General features: G+C 41.8%; 1 protein-coding gene across 1 annotated transcript in view; it reads left to right on the top strand.

Annotated features, from left to right (window-relative positions):
* The first annotated feature begins 2,769 nt into the window (after positions 1-2,769).
* Positions 2,770-16,145, top strand: part of LOC126284823 (uncharacterized) — a 54,131-nt gene continuing 40,755 nt past the window's right edge. Inside the window, exon 1 of the mRNA XM_049984034.1 lies at positions 2,770-3,039. Within this exon, the coding sequence (XP_049839991.1) occupies positions 2,986-3,039 (54 nt within the window). The 5' untranslated portion in view covers positions 2,770-2,985. The remainder of the gene's footprint in view (positions 3,040-16,145) is intronic.

The raw sequence follows: 16,145 nt of genomic DNA, 5'->3' as shown, positions 1-16,145 counted from the left end.
TATCTTGTTACAGCAATCCCTGTCTGCATAGCAGTTATTAATGAATTCTCTAAACTTTGTTAGGTATCTGTCATGTAAGAAGTGGAAACATTTCAACACGAATTTGGCGGCGATTTATTTCCTGCGCAGTTCTAACGCCATGTCATTTGCGTCCACCAGCAAAGCTCGGTTGGAGTTGATTCGAATGCTCCAATACGGGCTCTGATTGCTTTGTACCGGCAATTATCTTGTTCCTCTGATTGTATGATACGAATGGCTGTCGTTAAGCTTCATTAATCCTGTAGTGAACAAGGGTTTTACATCGTGAAGTGCTCAGCTAAATTAACAGCGTGTTGTGTCTTTGGCCGAGAAATGATTATTACCATAGTTTTTATGGAAAAGCATTTCCTCTTTTGGTAGCTGCATTATCCGTGAAAATCCTGAGGTCACAAGCAACACTGTCTGTCAAGTCATTAAATTAATGGAGGAACAGCAGCAGTCCTACTGCCATTCACAGGAGCACACCAGAATAACGTGCTGCATCTTGACTGTTAAGAAATTTTCCAGTTATTTCGTCAGATAAAAATCAGTGCATCCTATAACAAAACATTTTCAAACATGCACTGACAACGCTGATACGTAAGTGGGGCTTGATTTTGAATGAAAATAATTGCTCCAATGGGTTTACGGGGGTAGTCTGAAAAGTTTCCGACCCAACAAAGACACAAGACACTTTTTCTCGAAATTTATTTTTATTTTTCATCAAAGTCTATACTCTTCTACCAGAGATGCTCTGGACACTTGTCCAGATAAAAGTGTCTGTCTCTGAAAAGCAGTTGTTTGCGAAGGTGATGGCCCCTACATTCGACAAAAATTTCCGCCCTCGCAGCTCAACTTTTAGCCGAGGGAAAAAAGAAAAGTCGCTTGAGGCTGGGCTGGGTCAGGCGAGCAAGGAAGGCTCAAGCTGTTGAAGCCGCAAGTCGCAAATTTTTTCGCCCCAGTAACTGTTGAGGAGTGAGAAGACACAGAGCGAGCAACCGTGGCACCCAACGTGCAGTCAGCTTTGTCACCCGTAAATTTTCAATCAATAAGTGACAAACACGTTCCTTAGATACGGTCATAGCCTCTGCTGTCTCTCTCAGCTTATTTCGACGCTTCTCTATCACAATTTGATGAACTTGAGTAATTTTACCATCAGTGGTTGCAGATTTTGACCGTCCGAAACGTTCAGCTTCACCCACGTTGGTACGGGCAAGTTTAAATTCAGTCTCTCAAAATATCAGAGTGGTAAATGATAGTACAGACTCCCCGTGAACAGCTTCCAACTCGTATTTAGTTTTCGTAGGGGTATTGCCTTTCAAAAACAAAGATATCATAACAGCTCGATACTCGAATTTGTCGATTTTCACAAAAACACGCGCATCAACGCAGTAAAACGACTGTCAAACAACTGCGCGCCAAAAATTTTGGTGAGTGGGTTACTAGGCATGTGCAAACTAATTCCCCAACCTTTTTTGACACGTGCTGTTTGTTCATGTTGACGTGGGAAATTTTTCAGATTACCCTCTTATACCCCACGTGACTTAGAGAAAGCTTTTGACGATGTTGACTGGAATACTCTCTTTCAAATTCTAAGGTGGCAGGGGTAAAACACAGGGAGCGAAAGGCTATTTACAATTTGTACAGAAACCAGATGGCAGTTATAAGAGTCGAGGGACATGAAAGGGAAGCTGTGATTGGGAAGGGAGTGAGACAGGGTTGTAGCCTCTCCCCGATGTTATTCAATCTGTATAATGAGCAAGCAGTAGGGAAACAAAAGAAAAATTCGGAGTAGATACCAAAATCCATGGAGAAGGAATAAAAACTTTGAGGCTCGCCGATGACATTGTAATTCTGCCAGAGACAGCAAAGGACTTGGAAGAGCAGTTGAACGGAATGGATCGTGGCTTCAAAGGAGGATACAAGATGAACATCAACAAAAGCAAAACGAGGATAAACAAAAGCAAACCGAGGATCATGGAATGTATTCGGATTGAGTCGGGTGATGTTGAGGGAATTAGATTAGAAAATGAGGCACTTAAAGTACTAAAGGAGTTTTGCTATTTGGGGAGCAAAATAACTGATGATGGTCGAAGTAGAGAGGACATAAAATGTAGACTGGCAATGGCAAGGAAAGCGTTTCTGAAGAAGAGGAATTTGTTAACATCAAGTATAGATTTAAGTGTCAGGAAGTCGTTTCTGAAAGTATTTTTATGGAGTGTATCCATGTATGGAAGTCAAACATGGACGATAAATAGTTTGGACAAGAAGAGAATAGAACTTTCGTAATGTGGTGCTACAGAAGAATGCTGAAGATTAGATGGGGAGATCACATAACTAATGAGGAGATATTGAATAGAATAGGGGAGAAGAGGAGTTTGTGGCACAAGGGACCGGTTGGTAGGGCATGTTCTGAGGCATCAAGGGATCACAAATTTAGCATTGGAGGGCAGCGTGGAGGGTAAAAATCGTAGAGGTAGACCAAGAGATGAATACACTAAGCAGATTCAGAAGGATGTAGGTTGCAGTATGTACTGGGAGATGAAGAAGCTTGCACAGGATAGCGTAACATGGAGATCTACATCAAAACCAGTCTCAGGATTGAAGACCACAACAACAACAACAACCCCTAGTGAAGTGTACCTCAGGGTGTACTTGGAAATAGGTATTCGCTTAACAGATACCGTGTTACGTATCTGCACCGGAGCTGGCTGGCTCTCAGCTTAGAACGAAAACGTCACCATCTGTTGTCCCACTCTCGGCATTGCCGGACGCAGCAAATTCCTCAGGCCGCAGGGAGACAGCAGTACGGGCGCAGAGCTGACTAGCGTCCAGTTGTCAGGAAGTAGGGCGACGCACTTTGTGCCTGCTTAGCTGTTTGTCGGCTGTTCGCCTCCGACCTGCGAAGTCAGCAACATCGGGCTGTGGCGCATTTAACGACAGTTGGCAACAGGATTTCGTTGCAGCATGGCGAGCTCCCGTTGTGCCCTCCTCTTCATCGCTGCCGTACTGCTACTCCTGGTAAGAGGACACACATCATTTTTAGTAAGACTAGGTTTTTTTCTGACAGGTCATATATTGCTGATATTTGTATTGTGGCCATTAGCTGTGGTCCAAGGCGTAATTTTCTGCCTAACGTTTCGTCTTCCGGTACTGGAGCCATCACGAGAGGCTTGTAATAAAAACGAACCAAGTAAAAGGGGAAGTTTTCCTTCCACTAGCAAAAACTGTCAGGGATAGTATCAGCAAATTTATAGTGTTTAAACCAACAAGAATGGGGCGCGAATATCTGAATACTGCAAAGGACCGACGCAGGAGTGCATAAAATCGCATGCACTTGCGGCCAAGGGTCCATTGGAAGTTCAAAAAGAAGCGTTAACACCATCTTAAGGACACAAATGTAAATCATTTGAAACACATATATGTGAAATGCAAATAGAAAATGCAAAATATCTATTTTTATTTGCCGTCTGAAATACATTTTCTTTTCAAAAAATGGTTGAAATGGCTCTGAGCACTTTGGGACTTAACATCTATGGTCATCAGTCACCTAGAACTTGGAAATACTTAAACCTAACTAACCTAAGGACATCACACAACACATAGTCATCACGAAGCACAGAAAATCCCTAACCCCGGCGGGAATCGAACCCGGGAACTTAGGCGTGGGAAGCGAGAACGCTACCGCACGACCACGAGCTGCGGACACTTTTTTTTTCAAAAAATACTTAAGATATAGATATTTTGTTTTTGTATAACGCAAAATGCTTCTCTTGATTTTTGTTATTTCGTATTTCGTAGCTTTCATTCATTTAATGAGCCATTTGTTTAAACAAAAGTAATTTCACGCTGGGTAAAGACGGCGCAATAAGCGCCAAAGGTGTACCTGTCAAATGAGTATGAACATGACCACAATTATTTGAAAAAGAAGTAAAACTTTAGTACACATTATATGTTTACCTTCATATTTTGTTTAAAACGTACTGAAGTCATCTGAGAACGCCAAAGTGACTGAATGAAAGAGGAAGTGAGGTTACACACATTACGTTAAGAGCTTCAAGAGATATGTATATGGCAGATTCTCAAAGTAATTCATACAAAAAAGGGCCACGTCAAAATGTCAAGCACCTTCGAATCTGTGATCAAGGTCTCGTAAGGCTTGAGAAATCTACTTATAATCAACTGGAAAATCCGCTCCTAATCCATGTCCAGCAAAATCGGTTTCATACTATAATTCTATTCAAGATCTACCCACAGTCAAGAATAGTCTGAAAAGTAGTTTAAGTAAACTCGGATTAGCAGCATTAAATAATTGAAGTACAACGTCTTAAGTTTGTAGGAGGACGAAGATACCCGTCAGGGAGTCTTCTGCCAGAACTAATGAGAATGCAAAGAATTCTAAGCAGCTTGCAAAAGGATAAACGTAAGTACTGAGGTGCGTTGATACACATTATTAAAGAAAGTCTTAATAGGGGTTTTGAGAGATTCTATAAATCACAGCAACCAAAGGCAAATAATGGCCCATTCGTATCCATACCTTATCTTTCTTCAAACTGAAATTGGTACCGAAGGTTAGCAGAGAATGCGTTAAAGAACTGTTTATATCAGAAGTGCAGAAGATGAAACAAGAAGAAAAAGAAGAAGAAGATGGAAAAAACTTACAACATTTTGATAAAAAAAGTTGAAACTTATTATATGTTTGTTGAGGACACCGATTCTGTAGCCAGTGACAGTAGATCTGGAAACACTACAAATATTTAAAAGAAAATGACAACTGTAAAAAAAATCTTTCCTTAAATACAGTACTTGTTTACCAAGTTTTGCTCCTGCTGAACGACTATTTTCTTTTGAAGAAATAATGAGGCACTGCTTTCTGAATCGCTAAAGCCTCCGATGACGCCTCCAGCATCAGAAGACGAAACGTGAGGCACTGAATTATGCTATGGACCACGGCCTAATGCCTGTAATTTAAGGGGCAGTCAAATGAAACAGAGACAGATGGAAAAAAGAAAACTATATATTATTTCAAAAGTAATCTCTACAGCTGTTAAATCATTTGTCCCGCTATCAGAATATATGGTCAACGCCCTCATGGAACCATGTTTACGGTTGCCTATGGAACATCGATTGCACCCAGGAGTGCATGTCTTTGTCCAAAGCAAATCTACGGCCACGAATGTTATTTCCGCAGGGCACAAAAATAGGGAAATCGCTTTGGGAGAGATCAGGATTGTACGGAGGGCCCACATGTTGCCAAAGTTGTTTCGATTAAGCGGCAGAACTTTCGTTGGGAAGCCTTTATGCATCCCTCATATAATCCCGGTCTCTTACAGCGCGATTTCCATAGTTTGGAGCCCTGAAGAAAGACAATGGTGACCGTCGCTTTGGTGGAAGAGGTGCACGCCTCGGTACAACCGTGGCTCCTTAAGCAAGCGCAAAATTTTTCCTTGAAGGCACTGACTGTCTTGTCTAACAGTTGGATAAATTTATTAAAAGTTATGACGATTACTTTTGAAGTAATTAAGTTTAATTACTTTTAAGGGTTCCTTATGTCTATCGGACAAAACGGCACCCTTAGAGGATCATTTTTGTGTCCGCCGGCCTGACAGCCTGTCCATCTGTGCAACAATTAAAATGCGTTCTTCTCAGGAACGTGTAGACGTACCAAGCTGAAATTTATGCTACATATTTACGTTGGTGGTGTAAAAAATTGAAGGTTCCAAGTCAATTCGATCAAAAGATACGGCCATTTATGTCACATAATTTGATGCAAACTCTATAGGGTACTCCCCTTTGACCCATAGTCATTAAATTGGGTAAGAAGCAAGGTTGCGCAATAAAACAAAAGGAAGAAATCCGGAAATTTTTAATTTGTAATCATATCAGTAAAAGAAATTTTTTTGTTAATTGTCATTCGACTGTCTGTCTCTCCGTCCGACTGTTGAGGCCCCTTTTTCGCAGGGAGGAGGAACGTGCCAAGTTGAAATTCATGTCATTTCTAAGGTATATAGCCCCTTGGCGGTGTAGTAAATTCAAGCTTGTAAGTCAAAGCCATCTAAAGATACAGCCATTGATGTCACATATTCTTATACCCGCAAACGCACTCATCAACACCTATAGGGTACTTCCTGTGACCTAGAATCACGAAATTCGTCAAGATGCAAGTTTCACTATAAAAGTGAAGAAAAATAATCCGAAAAGTGATGATTTGTAATCATTTGGTATTCGATTTTGATCTTACAATAAAAGCATTCTCGAATGTCCTGGAATTTCCGGGACCGATATCTTGTCACTATCATGTGGATAACAGGAAAATCTTCGAGATCCTCGATTCCCAAAATGGATGAACTGTCTATACACATAAATAAATTAGTACAGAACCCTCAGTGCGAGTGCTACTCGCGTCTGGCTAGTTTTCTTGCAATTTGTCTCGTTTTCATTTGGGTGCCGCATATACAAGCATCAGCAATATTGCAGATACCGGCCCTAAAAGGCTGCATTTTAGGTCATGTGTTTTTCGGCAAGACTCGCATATTCCATATATAAATATAAATACTTGTTATGAAAAAACTAAATCAGTTTCCGTAATTTGTTAAGACGTATTTATGCACAATGGCCACTTCTGTCTGATAGAGCGTACAGTAGCATAGTTTTCACTCTTATCAGAATTAAAGAACTACCTCAGGTAATTTCTTTCTTCGTTGTAACATCATTTCTCAGAACTGCGCATCTCATTTTGTTTCCTGGAAAAGTATTTGCCTCCCTCCCCTACTTGTTTGAATTCACAATATGGACTTCGCCCTTTCGCAACGGTGCTGTTGTTATTCTATGAACAGGTAGTCTCTTAAACCATTCTGGACACTGCCCTGTAGACAAGTGTCTTATTACGTTATTCAGACTTGTGCAGTATAGTTCAAAAATGCCTAAAGTAAAGCAAAGTGTTTCAGTAAACTTATAACAGTTCATGTCTTAATTGAAAATGGAAAAACATTACAGCTAATGCTTCTATGGGAATTCCTCCGATCTTATTCACTATTCTATGAAGATTTTTCTAAAGCTTTCCTTTCTACTGACGTTCCCTTAAGTAAGTCGAACCGTCCAAAACTTTGTGAAATTTTAGAGAAACACACAGACATACCTCTTCGTGATTCTTCCACATTAAAAGGAACTACGTCAGCAGAAGCTAAGAAAAACAAGTCAACAAATCAAACAGCGGTTTATCAATGAAAAATATCGGTACCAGTTGATAAAACCACAGATTCTATGAGAAGATATGTCACAGATGTCGTTGTAGAAATTTTGGAAGAAGATGGACCAGGCGAAAAGTTTCTAATAAACTGTGACCATTTATAAAAAGTTAATTTTTCTACCACCAGCGAGTTTCTCGACAGATCTATGGGTGCCATATGGCCTGACGGTGTGAGTGTGAAAGTGTACCAGTCTTCGTAACGGATGCTGTGCTTTCTGTGGTTATAGCTGCTGAACCACTGAAAGCGTTATACAGTAAAATAGTGCATGTGACTTATTTAGCTCACGCCCTACCCAGAGATGCACAAGGGACTCGTAGTAAATTTGTAAGTAGGCTGTTTAGATTATCTTATTGGTAACGCCGCTTAGCGCTCGGTATGAAAAATCACTGGGTGTGCTGTGCGCAGTCTGTATATATATATATATATATATAGACTATTAAGGTAAATACATTGTTTGTTCTCTATTAAAATCTTTCATTTGCTAACTGTGCCTCAGTAGTTAGTGACTTCCGTAGTTTGAATCTTTTAGTTAGCTGGCGGTAGTGGCGCTCGCTGTATTGCAGTAGTTCGAGTAACGAAGATTTTTGTGAGGTAAGTGATTTGTGAAACATATAGGTTAATGTTAGTCAGGGCCATTCTTTCGTAGGGATTTTTGGAAGTCGGATTGCGTTGCGCCAAAAATATTGTGTTTCAGTTTTAGCACAGTCTTGTATAATTTTTTCTAAGGGGACGTTTCATAAATTTAGTGATGTTGAAAAATTTATTGGGTGTGTCAGAAATGTATTTCTGAAAGCCTCATCACATGTTGCAGCAATTAAGTTGTTAGCTCCGGACATTCCCTTACCGCCATCTACCATTTTGAGAAGAGAGGGGTCCTGGGTTTATGCGTGTAACTATTACTGCCGTGAAAAGCATCGCTGATTCAGTGGATTGCAGTGAAGCCGCTTCGCTTCGATTAGCCAAAGAATTAATAAAGGAAGGACAGAAGGAAGGAAGATTGGGTTTAACGTCCCGTCGACATCGAGGTCATTAAAGACGGAGCACAAGCTCGCATTGCTTCACTCGACTCGCATTCGGGAGGACGACGGTTCAAATCTGCGACTGGCTAACCAGATTTAGGTTTTCCGTGATTTCCCTAAATCGGTCCAGGCAAATGCCGCGATCGTTCCCTTGAAAAGGCACGGCCGATTTCCTTTTCCATCCTTGACACAATTCGAGCTAAGAATGCTGAAATTTCGTGCAAATTTTCGTACATAACATCAAATTTTGGATTTATTCCCGCTGCCTTAACTATTTTGGTGTAGTCCCACGTGTCACTAGAGAAGCTGACAGAACAAGTAAAACAACTGTGAATAACTTAGAAGCTGATTGTGGTAAGGTGGGAAAAGAAATGTCAAAGAAAGCGGCAAAGCTTTTAGAAAAAACTAAGGTTATTATACACTGCGTTCGCCATTTCACTCATTTTGCTAGGTGAAAAGTTCTCTCTTATTCATTTGTGTTTCGATTCAAATGGTATTGTCTGTGATGTCGTCAGTCATACGACCACACCGCCGCCTGAGAGATCGATCCGCCGGATGCGATTCTCTCGATAAACGGAACAGCCCTGCTAGCCAAAGAGTACACAGCCAGTCGCTGTACTTATGCTCGCTGCGAAGAGTTAGTGGAGTTGTGCCAGTTTACAGTTCGTAGCCGCGCTCAGTGGTCAGTCAGCGCCGACGTTACTCAGCCATCGTCTACAGCTCAGTCATTGCTACCGTCAAGTCTTTATAGCTCAGTTGTAAAGTTCCGTAATAGTACTACAGTAAAGTGGACAGTACTAAGTTGGCATGTCGACAGCCAAGTTAGTCTTTAAATTCGCCGGATTCAACATTCAAGATTACGAGAAATTAATTCGTCACTGCAAGATTTGTGACTTGCAAATTATGTCATTATACAGACGCTTAGTCTAGTCGCGTCTTCAATCAACAAATCAAGGACTACAACAAAGTTAAGTAATAAATAAATACTTTCTTATTTTGAACTCCTGTTAATTAATTGTGTTTTCCTGTTGTAGCTACCAAGGACTCTTGGCATAGTAGAACCCACGTTTCCACCTCCTTGGCTCCCTCATATTTGCTACCTCATGTTGATGGACTCGGTTATGGTGGAAGTTCGAGAGCCATCATTGTCCTTTTTAAATATGGTCCTCTTGTGTCAGATGAAGCAGAAAGAAGTTTTTCGGAGTACAAGTCTTTGTTGGCTGAGTATAGGAAATCTTTTTTATTTGAAAATTTTCACAAAGTATTAATCGTACATCGCAACTCACAGCTCATAAATTGAAGTAAAAATGAGGGCATGCAGACATATCATAGATTATCTATGTTCTGACAACATTAATAAAAAGCATACAACAGTATCAAATTCCATAGCGTAGCTTACTTCTCATATGCATTTTATTCTCAAAGAAATCATTATCAAAACTGTATCACTAGTTTATTACATAATAGAAATTTTGCCTCATTTTGATAATGTTAGGTCACACTTTTGTGTTGTTGTGTATGTTTTTGTAAATTTTTGCTCATAATAACATATTATGGTTGTTTTAGGTCATATAATCTCTAGTCATAATTATTAACTACTAGCATTATTACCGTAGTTTTGCACGTGCACACATTTGTCACGTTTATAGCACATATACACTGTCTGAGCAAAAATTTCCTAACACCTATTCGTGGATTTTACACTACTGGCCATTACAATTGCTACACCAAGAAGAAATGCAGATGATAAACGGGTATTCATTCGACAAATATATTCTACTAGAACTGACATGAGACTATATTTTCACGCAACTTGGGTGCATAGGTCCTGAGAAATCAGTACCCACAACAACCACCTCTTGCCGTATTACGGCCTTGATACGCCTGGGCATTGAGTCAAACAGAGCTTGGATGGCGTGTACAGGTACAGCTGCCCATGCAGCTTCAACACGATACCACAGTAGTGACTAGCGTATTACTCGGCCACCATTGACCAGACGTTTTCAATTAGTCAGAGATCTGGAGCATGTGCTGGCCAGGGCAGCAGTCGAACATTTTCAGTATCCAGAAAGGCCCGTACAGGACCTGCAACATGCGGTTGTGCATTATCGTGCTGAAATGTAGGGTTTCGCCGGGATCGAATGAAGAGTAGAGCCGCGGGTCGTAACACATCTGAAATGTAATGTACACTATTCAAAGTGCCATAAATGCGAACAAGAGGTGACGAAGACGGGTAACCAATGGCAGCCCATACCATCACGCCAAGTGATACGCCAATATGGCGATGACACATACACGCTTCCAATGTGCGTTCATCGCGATGTCGCCAACCACGGATGCGACCATCATGATGCTGTAAACAGAACCTGGATTCATCGGAAAAAAAGACGTTTTGCCATTCGTGCACCCAGGTTCGTCGTTGAGTACACCATCGCAGGCGCTCCTCTATGTGATGCAGCGTCAAGGGTAACCGCAGCCACGGTCTCCGAGCTGATAGTACATGCTGCTGCAGACGTCGTCGAACTGTTCGTGCAGATAGTTGTTGTCTTGCAAACGTCCCCATCTGTTGACTCGGGCATCGAGACGTGGCTGCAGGATCCGTTACATTCATGCGGATAAGATGCCTGTCATCTCGACTGCTAGTGATACGAGGCCGTTGGGATCCAGCACGGCGTTCCGTATTACCCTCCTGAACCGACAGATTCCATATTCTGCTAACAGTCGTTGAATCTCGACCAACGCGTGCAGCAATGTCGCGATACGATAAACCGCAATTGCGACAGGCTACAATCCGACCTTTATCTATGTCGGAAACGTGGTGTTGCGCATATCTCCTCCTTACACGAGGCATCACAACTACGTTTCACCAGGCAACGCCTGCCAACTGCTGTTTGTTTATGAGAAATTGGTTGGAAGCTTTCCTTTTGATACAAAAGGAAACGTAAAAAAGAGACTTTTATTGCATTTAATAAACCATTTTGGATATTTATCTTTGTAATGCATTTTAAATTTTATTTATGATTGCAAACATTTACTTAATTTTGACTAGTATTTCTACACACTTTCCCGTCTTAAACAGTTGGTTAATCTACACAGCACAATGCTTTGTGTGAAACATGCTGAAAATACAAGGTGACAATTATTGAACTATATGAAAAAACGTAAACTACGGCGTGCACACACTTTATTCAAAATGTAAACGTCACTGTAGATATTCGGATTTAGGTTACGACATTGTCCATACGCCTGCCATCATTGGCGATGATGTGGCGCAGATGAATAGCGAAATTCTGCGTGACCCGCTGAAGCGTCAGAACATCGATGCTGTCGATGACGTCTTTAATGAAACTTCCTGGCAGATTAAAACTGTGTGCCGGACCGAGACTCGAAGTCGGGACCATTGCCTTTCGCGGGCAAGTGCTTTACCGACTGAGCTGCCCAAGCACGACTCACGGCCCTTCCCCACAGCTTCAATTCCGCTAGTACCTCGTCTCCTACCTCCCAAACGTCACAGAAGCTCACCTGCGAAACTTGCAGAACTAGCACTCCTGGAAGAAAGGATGAGCACTTGCCTGCGAAAGGCAAAGGTCCCGAGTTCGAGTCTCGGTCCGGCACGCAGTTTTAATCTGGCAGGAAGTTTCATATCGCGCACACTCCGCTGCACAGTAAAAGTTTCATTCTGGAAACCTCCTGAATGGCTGTTTTCAGTTCAGCAATGATTTTGGGGTTATCGCTATACACCTTGTCTTTAATATAGCGCCACAAAAAGGAGTCGCATGTCTTCAGACCCAGAGAATATGGTGGACAATCGAGGCCCATGCCAGTGGCCTCTGCGTACCCCAGAACCAGAATGCGGTCCCCAACTCTCCCCTTCTACGATGGAGTCCAGCTTCGTCTTACATGAACCACATCTTGTCGAAATCAGAGTAACTCTGGATAATGGTTATGAAATCATCTTCCAAAAGCTTCACGTACCGTTCGGTAGCACAGTGTCAACAAGAAATATCGCACCAATTATTCCGTGACTAAACACTGCACACCACACAGTCACCCGTTGAGAGTGAAGAGACTTCTTGATCGCTAAACGCGGATTCTCAGTCTCCCATAAGCGCCAGTTTTGCTTATTGACGAACCCATCTAAATGAAAGTGAGCTTCGTAGCTAAACCAAACCATATTCACATCAAAGTCCTATTTGTCAGTTCTGTGGACAATGTAGGTGGCGAAACTCAACCGCTGTTCCCTGAACCTGAGGTTTAATGGCTGATGGATTGGAATACTGTATGGGAAGAGATGCAGGTCTTCGACAAGAATTTGTCGCAGTGTCTCCCGGTTGATTCCCTCCTGTTGTGCAGTTCCTCTGTTCGATTTCTTGGAGCTGGTTTGAAACACAGCTCGTGTCTTCCCGATCTTTTCAGGCGTTTTCGCCCTTTTTGGACGGCCTACATTGCCAACACTGTCATCACGAATACTAGCGGTTCTTTCAAACTTGCGAACCAAATTCTTGATTGTTAGCACACATGGATCGGTTGTTTTCAACTTAAACTCGTTCGCAAACTTTCTTTGAGCTGTAGGTGGGCTGTTTATGCTCCCATAGCAGGCATTCACAAGCGCTATACGCTCAGGCACGCTGTACCGTGATATTTTCCCGTGCAAATAGCCGACAAGAACAAGACGCCTGTGTATGCACATACTAATTTCCAACATGTCCCGCGGCCAGCGTGCAGTTTGAACGTCCTAAAGTGAACTTTTCAGAAGTTATGATTATATAATCGCATACAGTTCAATAATGGTCACCCTGTATCTTTCTTACATAGTTTTCACAAAGACTGTTCGAGAACCACTGGACAAGAACAGAATATAGTTGTATGATATATGTTAAAGTCTGCGTTGAAACTTTTCGTACTGAAAGGCGGAAACGTGTCATTTGTAAAGTCACAGCATCCAGAAAAGTTGAGATTCCACCAAGTTGATACGTAGGAGCTGTTGTAAACGTGTTGACCTGGAGGCTTTCGCCTTCATATTTACTACATTTCTGAGCTAATTTTACAAAATTTTCTCTGTAAACTACAAAAGTGGCGTGCCATAAGAGGTTGATTTTTCCAAGTGTGTGCTTAGGCAAGGGGGCAACATTGTGCCTTGATGTTCTTCAGAGGGAAAGTGATGAAGGTATTCAACTCTCGGAGCAAATAAAAAATAGATCTATGTGAAACTCAACACGTGCTTTTCGCACAAGGCATCCTGAAAAGCACGAAGCAAGGCAGTCCGTATAAGTGGTACTTCTTCACTTCCGAAAAGCGTTTCACTCAGTATCACATACATACCAATAACTGAAAATACGATCGCATGGCGTATCAAGAGAAATTTGTGTCTAAATTGACGATTTCTTGGGAAGGAAGTCGTAGGATGATATCTTAAAAGAAGAATATGCCACAGATTGCTCTCTGACACTGTTGAAACTTCGCTCGGTGAAAAAAGGATCAACATGAAGAGGCGCCTTTTTTGTGTTAGGGGCCAACACTCAATAGTATCATAGCAAATTACAATCAAAGTTTTGATGCAACTTTATGAGTTCGCGCGTGTGGCATTAAACCTAGTGAGGCAGTAGCGTAGTACATCCATGTTCAAATCCGATCTTAATTATCATTATTTTTCTTTTGGTCCCTTGGAAGTATGTAACATCAGCGACAGCCGGCCGGGGTGGCCGAGTCGTTCTAGGCGCTACAGTCTGGGACCGCGTAACCGCTACGGTCGCAGGTTCGAATCCTGCCTCGGGCATGGATGTGTGTGATGTCCTTAGGTTAGTTACGTTTAAGTAGTTCTAAGTTCTAGGGGACTGATGACCTCAGGAGTTAAGTCCCATAGTGCTCAGAACCATTTGAACCGTTTGAACATCAACGACATCAATATTTTTTGTGACATCAAGCAACATACTGGGATTATTAACAAAGAAACAAGCATTGCAAATCGTCCTACAACCGTACAAAGCATAAAAATTCAGCACCACGGGCAACGTGTGAAGGCACATGTGCCACAATAGTATAAGGAGGGACAGCTTTGCTCATCATGCGAATAAATGATGTTCAGAAACCGCTCCATTTGTATGTAGGCTCACAAAACTTTGTCTAAAACCTGGTGACAGGTATCTTTTGTGAGCTTTCCAGATTTTGTGACTATTGCGTACACGTTATGACGTTATAGCGTTAACTGGCATATGTCTTGGTGGTCTCGAGGGCCAAATTTTTCACTGACGTCTTGGAGACAAAAACTGCTGGTGACAGTTTTCCGGAAAGTGTTGATCCATAGTGGCCTGTGTACGAATGCGCAAGCTATCAAGTCCAAAACAGCTGTCGCGGTGAAGCGTCCAAGTGACAAGCGGAGGGTGCACTCGAGACACGTGGGTGATCAATCGTTCAGCATAGGCTATAAACAATGGACAAGCGGTTTCTACACGAGTATTGCAGCATTGGGCAGTGACTGCAGCAGCCTCATTGCTGACGGAACGTTTTGAATACAAAGCCACAGACACCTGACGCGGTTCTTTCAAGGGGGAACAAAGAATTCGACAGCATCGTGTCGCCAAACACATCAGCACCAACGGCGAGCGTGCTTTTGCTAAATTACTGTGGACAGCGAGACGGTTTCAACTCCAAAACTTCACTATAATTTCTGACTTAAATCTTGATTTAGTTATAAGTATGGGTCAAACAGAAAGTTAGTATCACATCTGTAGCAGGAGAACGTTAACGTTTTGAGGTAAGAAAGGTACAGACAAAGCTGTTGGTCAGTAGAAACAAAGAACTCCATCCTCAGTTTTTGGCCAAACTTTTGCAACCTTACGTAAAAATGGAGACGTTTCCGTTCGTTATTCACTAGTAGGATGATGAAAGCTATTCCTCCTTACATGATGACTTGGTTGTGGATGAAATCGGAATATCGACGTGTTCATTAAACGTAATTCCACCAGAATGTGCGCCGTTCCTCCACTACGACACATACTTTTATGGACAAATGAACAATTACATTCGCCCGATACAGAAGTGCCCTGTCCTCATAGCACTCCTAACGGAAGCCACAAGTACAAGCGATGTAATTAATAAAATACACTCGTGCATGCGCAATCAATTTCGAGCTCCAGCTTTCGAGAAATTGTTTAGCTATGCTTGGTTTACCGCGAAATTATCGCCAGAGCGCGATCTGCTTAGCAACGTTAACAAGGTTCCTAGAATGAAATTATCACTCTACAGTGGAGTGTGCGGTTCGCAAGAGAGCTTCTGTGAAGTTTGGAAGGTACGAGACGAGGTACTGGCGGAATTAAAGCTGTGAGTCGTGCTTGGGTAGCTCAGTTGGTAGAGCATTGGCCCACGAAAGGCAAAGGTCCCGAGTTCGAGTCTCGGTCCGGCACACGGTTTTAATCTGCCAGGTAGTTTCGTTAACGAGGTTGTTTATCCTAACGTTATTCACAATTTTTTTAAAAAAATGTGACCGTGACCTGCGTTCACACGTTCCTCGTGGTGCTCTGAATTTTTATGCTTTGGATTTTTTGTGGTATATAAAAACAAGGGGAATGCATTATTCCTCTAATTATAAAAGTAAAAAATGAAAGCCAACAATGCAATTTACATTTACCATTTTCAATTAACGTTAACTATATCAGGCTGTATCAGAGTAGTGCTATTGAAATCTATGTTTAACACATTTTAAATGCTTATTTCTTTTATCAATAATCACACTGTGTTTTTCGATGTCAAAAAATATTGATGTCACAGATATTACATACTTCCGCGACACCAAAGAAAAAAATGGCTGCGAACACGGGGCGCAAATATTCGAATCTGTGCTCGGAGGCGCTAGGTTACC

This window comes from Schistocerca gregaria, chromosome 8 (genome assembly GCF_023897955.1).
Source record: "Schistocerca gregaria isolate iqSchGreg1 chromosome 8, iqSchGreg1.2, whole genome shotgun sequence".
Classification (NCBI taxonomy): domain Eukaryota; kingdom Metazoa; phylum Arthropoda; class Insecta; order Orthoptera; family Acrididae; genus Schistocerca; species Schistocerca gregaria.
This window is presented reverse-complemented; position numbering and strand designations above follow the sequence as displayed.